The 7,118-nt window shown below is 50.3% G+C and overlaps 1 protein-coding gene across 4 annotated transcripts in view; it reads right to left on the bottom strand.

Annotated features, from left to right (window-relative positions):
* Positions 1-320: 320 nt before the first annotated feature.
* Positions 321-7,118, bottom strand: part of myo1b (myosin IB) — a 49,428-nt gene continuing 42,630 nt past the window's right edge. For 3 of the 4 annotated variants that reach the window (XM_052082662.1, XM_052082663.1, XM_052082664.1), the window contains 8 exons: positions 6,799-6,885; positions 5,134-5,208; positions 4,912-5,046; positions 3,969-4,075; positions 3,760-3,892; positions 3,541-3,693; positions 3,193-3,326; positions 321-1,951 (listed from right to left, as the gene is read on the bottom strand). In XM_052082662.1, the coding sequence (XP_051938622.1) occupies positions 1,819-1,951; positions 3,193-3,326; positions 3,541-3,693; positions 3,760-3,892; positions 3,969-4,075; positions 4,912-5,046; positions 5,134-5,208; positions 6,799-6,885 (957 nt within the window). In that variant the 3' untranslated portion in view covers positions 321-1,818. The remainder of the gene's footprint in view (positions 1,952-3,192; positions 3,327-3,540; positions 3,694-3,759; positions 3,893-3,968; positions 4,076-4,911; positions 5,047-5,133; positions 5,209-6,798; positions 6,886-7,118) is intronic. The other variant, XM_052082665.1, reaches the window with a different exon arrangement.

The following is a 7,118-nucleotide window of genomic DNA, read 5'->3' as shown; positions in this document are numbered from 1 at the left end:
CAGTGAAAAATGGTTGAGAAGGAAAGCCATGATTTTAAATTCTATAAAAACAAACAACCCCCTCCCCCCATAACTATTAAACCAGGTTGACAATTTATCACTTCTAAAAGAAAATAATTTTGCAAACGATTATAAACAAAGGCACCGTTTGACTAATCCTGTGAGAATGCATTTTAAACAGGAGCAAATGCTGCCAAACAATCCAGAAAGGCCATCCATCATTCAGCAATAATTTACGGTCCCTCATGTACAGTGAGAGAAAGCGACAACCAGCGCTGCCATAAATTACAGCACGGAAAGAAAACATCGCCATGCTAACCTTTTATTTATGACTGATCTTTATTTCATTAAAAAAAAAAAAGATTGATTGTATCTGTTACATTGGAACATTTCTGTGTTCTGTCTCAGGAAACAAATAGTTTTGTTTTCTTCATGTTAGGCACAAAAGCTGCTGTAAGCCAACAAGACACCAGGGAAGAAAATGTGAGTAAGCAAAAAAGGTGCATTGAAAACTGCACGTCCCCCAAAAAAAGGGAACAAGTGTTCGCAAGCAGTAGTCTCCGTGTCAAAGGTGACATTGAAAAGTACACACCACAAAAGCTAAGGTACTTTGAAACACGACTCCACTGAAGCACATTTTTTTTTTCCCTCACCGCTAAATATCAATAATCACGTCAACAACTCCTTTTGTTTCAATATCATATTCCCCGAAAAGCTGGGAACAAAAAAAAAAAAAAAAAACCCTGATCAAACGGCCTGCAAATCATCAAACATGTGCTCAGCGTTTGGTTATTCTCTGCAAAGAAGATCTAGCTGGAAAAGCTGCAATTTCACAAATTTGTACAAATGAGGATATCCGAGGAAGAAAGTCCATGCAAAGGCCACACAGCTTAACTGCTTAGCTGAGAGAGAGAGGGAAAAAAAAAAAAACACAACGAAATAATATTGCACAGGAGAAACAGAAAAGCCCGGAAGTGGAATCAAGCCAGCTCGGAACGTTGAGGTACCATCTCATGATTCTCGGTAGTTTATCGTCGCTTTTGTACTTTTGCAGATTAAATAAAGCTTGGCATGGATCACACTGGCTATACTAGAGAGGAAATAATAAAAAAAAAAAAATCACATGTGCAGCATCCACATGCCGATTACGGCCCCCCCATCACCAAATGATGATGATTTTTTCTTTGGCAATGATAAGTACAAGGGGGGGGCCCGGTCTCTACATTTCTCTGCATGTACACCAACACACGACAAGTCATTGGCACGTCGGAATTATGAATTAAAAAAAAAAATCAAAACAAGTTGTACAACAATCTCACAATTCAACAGCCCACACGTCGTTTTTTTTTTCTTTTCAGGAAGTCGCCAGAAGACACAGCTGACAATCTTTTTTTTTTTTTTTTTTCTTTTTGGTTCTATCAAAGTATAAAAGCAAGTGCAGTATTTCAAGTTGCCGACCCGACAGCTCCCACACGTCATGGCCCCTTTTAAGCCGAGCCGCTTGAGGCGGCTTAAAAGCGGACCAGTCGAGGGCCAGTCGGGGCTCCGACTTGCTTATCTTACCGCTGTCCACATCGCCGCCGCCGCCGCCGCTCGCAACCAATTATTTTCCCGTCTTCCGACGCCGATGAACCCAAATTTCTGCGGCACGTTTTCTCGGCCGCCAAAAATGGCACAAAGTGTTTTTCGAGCTGTGATGGCGCCTGAGCAAGTTTGACGAAAAGGGAAGAAAAAGAGCCAAATAAGCGCCGCGTGTCACTCGGCGGGTGGACGCTGCCGGGCGTCGGTCCTTCATCCAGCACAATCCCCCGATTTGGGCTATGCTGTGGCGGGGACCGACACCTCCAGCAAGCGGTTGTTTTTGCGCTTGCAGGACGCGCCGTTGCCGTTCTTGGGGGCTCCTTGGATGAACTTAACGCACACTTTGTCCTGCTTGAACTGGACCAGAAACCTGGGAGGACACAACCGCCACGTGGGGTCAGAAAAGTCAAGTCAAGTCAAGAGTATTTCTCGAGCACTTTCAAACAGCCATCGCTGCATAAGACGAATCGGCAATAAAGGCGGTAGAAAGCACCAAGCAGTAAAATCAAGAACAAATCCAAGTCATGCTGAGTCAAACGCCAAAGGTCAAAAAGGTCATCCGGGACGCGGGACGCGGGACGCGGGACGATGAAAAGCTACGCTGGTCCAAAACGCCACACGGGCGCCCAGCTTCACTTGCTCTTCTCGTCTCTCGAGTATTCGGATTTAGGCCTGACTGACAGATTGGGATTTTTTTTTCTCCTCATAATTTTTTTTTTTTTAATTAGCCAGATGTCAATTTGGATCATTGGCAGAGTAAAATGCTGCTGAATGAATTAATCATCCGCTTAACGAAGAAAATACACATCACGTCGGCTTCACAGTGCAGAGGTACCGGGTTCGATTCCACCTCCGGCCTCCCTGTGTGGAGTTTGCATGTTCTCCCTGGGTCTGCGTGGGTTTTCTGCAGGTGCTCCGGTTTCCTCCCACATTCCAAAAACATGCGTGGCAGGCTGATTGAACACTCTAAATTGTCCCTAGGTGTGAGTGTGAGTGCGAATGGTTGTTCGTTTCTGTGTGCCCTGCGATTGGCTGGCAACCGATTCAGGGTGTCCCCCGCCTACTGCCCGAAGACGGCTGGGATGGGCTCCAGCACCCCCCGCGACCCTAGTGAGGATCAAGCGGTACGGAAGATGAATGAATGAATGAATGTTGTGAATGCAGGGCGGCCCGGTAGCCCAGTGGTTAGCACGTGGGCTTTACAGTGCAGAGGTACCGGGTTCGATTCCAGCTCCGGCCTCCCTGTGTGGAGTTTCCATGTTCTCCCCGGGGCGGCGTGGGTTTTCTCCGGGTGCTCCTGTTTCCTCCCACATTCCAAAAACATGCGTGGCAGGCTGATTGGACGCTCTAAATTGTCCCGAGGTGTGAGTGTGAGTGCGAATGGTTGTTCGTCTCTGTGTGCCCTGCGATTGGCTGGCAACCGGTTCAGGGTGTCCCCCGCCTACTGCCCGAAGACAGCTGGGATGGGCTCCAGAACCCCCCGCGACCCTAGTGAGGATCAAGCGGCTCGGAAGATGAATGAATGAATGAATAATTTGAATTTTAGGGTCTTCAAGAATTCCGGGCAGAGCATTTTGACGGTGGCACTTTGTCCGTTCGGACGAGACTTACTCATCGGTGATGTCGACGTTGAGCCGCACGCCGTCGTCCGAGGCGGTGGAGCCGATGTGGTGGAGTTTGGTGATGGTCTCGATCAGGTGCTCACTGCTGAGTAAAAAGTCTCCTTTGACGGCCGAGGCCGAGCCCTGTGGCCAAATCGCCGTCAAAGCGACGCCGTCAGACACCAAATTCCTACTTTGCGCTTAAATTTTCCACTTCGGGTACTTTTTTTTTTTTTTTTTTAACCCGCATGCAGTCAGTTGTATTTAGCAAGACTTTTGCACGGGATCATACGCGAGTGACTAAGCGTGAGTCAGTAAAATTTTTTTTGTGTGGTGCGTCCGGCGGGCCGCCTCTCACCTCTCTGAGCTTGAGCGCAAAGAAGCCGTCGTTCTGCGTGCTGACCGACACGCTGGCGAGATCGGGCAGGGCCACGCTGGCCTTCACTTGGCCCGTCTTCTGGTCGGCCAGCAGCACGTTCTTCTTGGTCAGCAGCAGAATGCGACTGGCGCCCTGGAGGCAACGCGCCAAAACGCCGTCAAAACGCGAGAAATCCACCGCGGCCGGGAGATTTCTTACTTTGCCGTTGGCCCTGTTGATCTTGTTGACCACGTCGGCCAGCAGAACCTTTTCCTCCACGCAACTGCTGAGCTTGTGATACTTGGGGTTCTTGCTGATCTCCAGGTAGTCTCCTTTGAAGGGCTGGCTCACGCTGAGGGGGGGGGGGGGCGGATTTGAGCGTGACGACTTGTCGGCAATCGACGGGAGGAGAATTCAAATTCCCTTACCTGCTCGGGTAGAGGGACTTTTTATCCTTGAACAGCTCGCTTGCCTCCAGCTTCTCTTCATAGACGGCCTTCTTCTCCTCGGTGAACTGGCTTCGGTATTTCTTGCACTGGGTGTTAAAAAAAAAAAAACAGGGGGGGGGGGGAAGAACGCCAGGGATGTTGACAGGAGGGATTCACATTCAGTGCGTGTACACGACGGGGACCTCGATAAATTCTTCTAACGAGTAAATTCAACAAGAACGCTTTTATCGAGCGAGAAGTTGCCAATCTACTAAAATAATTCATTCATTCATTCATCTTCCGAGCCGCTTGATCCTCACTAGGGTCGCGGGGGGTGCTGGAGCCTATCCCAGCTGTCTCCGGGCAGTAGGCGGGGGACACCCTGAATCGCTTGCCAGCCAATCGCAGGGCACACAGAGACGAACAACCATTCGCACTCACATTCACACCTAGGGACAATTTAGAGCGTCCAATCAGCCTGCCACGCATATTTTTGGAATGTGGGAGGAAACCGGAGCACCCGGAGAAAACCCACGCAGGCCCGGGGAGAACATGCAAACTCCACACGGGGAGGCCGGAGCTGGAATCGAACCCGGTACCTCTGCACTGTGAAGCCCACGTGCTAGCCACTGGACTACCGGGCCGCCCCTGAATTAATAATATTAATCTTAAAAAGACAACTCATGGGCGGGACGAAAAAGAAGCCAATGCGGAGATTTGCGCAGCCGTTCGCAACGATCGTCCTCCACTCACGCATTTCTGCAACAGAGACTCCGCACGCTTCGCTTTATTCCTACGGGCGCATACGCTAGGAAATTGGAAATACACTACGGCGGTGACTCGCGGGCTCCACGATGACGGGGCTGGATCAACACGGGGGTCACGTGACCCCCCCCCCGACATGGGAAGAATGCAGAATAATAATCAAGGGAACGTGACCCACCCTCCAAAGGTGGAAGATGGCGCGCAGCTCCGCGTGAGCCGCATCCAGGAAGCGGTAGGGCCGGGCGGGCCAGCTCTTGTCAATGGGGGACATGGAAGGCAAGGTCCTCCTCAGAGCCAGGAAGTATTTCTGCATCTGCAAGAGGGAACCTCAACTGTCAGCTAAACTTGCACATCAACACGCGGTCACGCCTTCGCCGTTGAACGCGCATACGACACTTACGATTCTTTGGATGGTGAAGTTGTAAATCTTTTTCCCCGCGTTGGCCCTGAAAAATTTCCTGTATTCCCTGCGGACCTATCAAAGAAAAAAAGGCGGGAAGATCACAAGCTGCTGCTTTTTCAGTTAGCGGATGGGCGGGAGCGAAGGAATGAACTTGAAAACTGCTGCAATGACATCAAATCAAAACGGCAAACGACCTTCATGCCGACCTTAATAGCGGAAAGTGTTTGTGAACAGGTTGCAAAAGTGGATCGCGACGGGCGAGGTGAACAATTAGGATGATGAGAGATTAACACGGCAACAATGTCCACAGGGATGCTTTTAGGCAATCGCTACAATGTCACACGCACACACACACGCACGCACACACACAAATGAAATACAAAACAATGTCGCTTGACATGGGGTTAGTTGAATGGAGGAAAGACAGCAACAGAAGGCAGCCGCAGCCCTGCGAGTCAAAAAGTTGTCCTGTAAGCTTGACGGCGGGGGGGGATAGTATACCGATAATTTTGGAAAAGCTATCCGCATAGCAACCAACCCCCCAGGGTACGGCGGCTATGTTTTTCTTCGGATCGGGGCGCAGTGACCCGGTAAAAGAGGAGAAAGCCGTTCCTGCGTGCTTTCATGAGGGCTGCATGGGTGGCACACAGCTCAATGTTGGAGGAGAACTGGTCCCCAAAACTGCCTCAAGGACCGCAAAGGAATGTGGCTTGGGATTGAAATATTGAGGGGGGGAAAACCCCCGACAACAAACGAGGCCACGTGATGGGGCGCTGGTGCGAGATCTAATGAATAGATTGGAGTAGCTGACATTATACAACAATAACAGAATGGGGAAAACTACGGTTGTCAGTCGATAATACGGGCGACCGGGACATCCCGACTCAACCGTGTGTTGTTTCACAATTCATGTGTTATGTATTATTATTATTATTATGTATTAGCACTAGCATTAAGTGGGGCGGCCCGGTAGTCCAGTGGTTAGCACGTGGGCTTCACAGTGCAGAGGTACCGGGTTCGATTCCAGCTCCGGCCTCCCTGTGTGGAGTTTTCATGTTCTCCCCGGGCCTGCGTGGGTTTTCTCCGGGTACTCCGCTTTCCTCCCACATTCCAAAAACATGCATGGCAGGCTTATTGGACGATCTAAATTGTCCCTAGGTGTGATTGTGAGCGCGAATGGTTGTTCGTCTCTGTGTGCCCTGCGATTGGCTGGCAACTGATCCAGGGTGTCCCCCGCCTACTGCCCGAAGACGGCTGGGATAGGCTCCAGCACCCCCCGCGACCCTAGTGAGGTTCTAGCGGTTCAGAAAATGGATGGATGGATGGACTAGCATTAAGCTAGCAGGCCGAAAGGCGAGGCTATGCGGTTGTTTGAAAAACACAAGGTGGCATTCCCTTTTGTTTGATGTTTAGTTTGACACCAACTTTGAACTTGAAATTTGTTGTGAAGTGAATTGTGTTAAAAAAAAAAAAAAAAAAAAAGGCCCAACGGCTGCTCAGGTCACTGGTGTCGCAGGGCATCACAAGAGGGCAGAGACTGGCTTCCGGAATGCGGACACGTACGCTTGACGTAGACGTGAGGGGGCCAATGGCGGAATGGGGGGGGGTTTGGTTAGTAGTTGGTAGGCTCGGTGATGGCTCGGCCTGAGGGCTGCCAGGTACCTTGAGTCCCTGCCAGCAGGCCCAAATCACAGCGACAGCATGCTTACGTCGGGCCTCTTCTTTCAGTCTTCTCAGCTCCCTGCGAGCCTGTTCAAGAGGCGGGCGAGGACACAAAACAAAGGGGGGAACAAAACCAAGCGAGAGGAGATGAGCAGGGAAAGGAAAAAAAAAAAAAAGGCACCGCCGTGTTGCTTGAGGTGAGCAGACATCAAACACTGCATCCAACACTGCACACACACACACACACACACACACACACGCGCAAAGCCCCCGTGTGGCCGACTGCTTCACCCTCAGAAACGACAATTTTATGACGCCGA

The sequence above is a fragment of the Hippocampus zosterae genome, chromosome 12, assembly GCF_025434085.1.
Source record: "Hippocampus zosterae strain Florida chromosome 12, ASM2543408v3, whole genome shotgun sequence".
Taxonomy (NCBI): Eukaryota; Metazoa; Chordata; class Actinopteri; order Syngnathiformes; family Syngnathidae; genus Hippocampus; species Hippocampus zosterae.
This window is presented reverse-complemented; position numbering and strand designations above follow the sequence as displayed.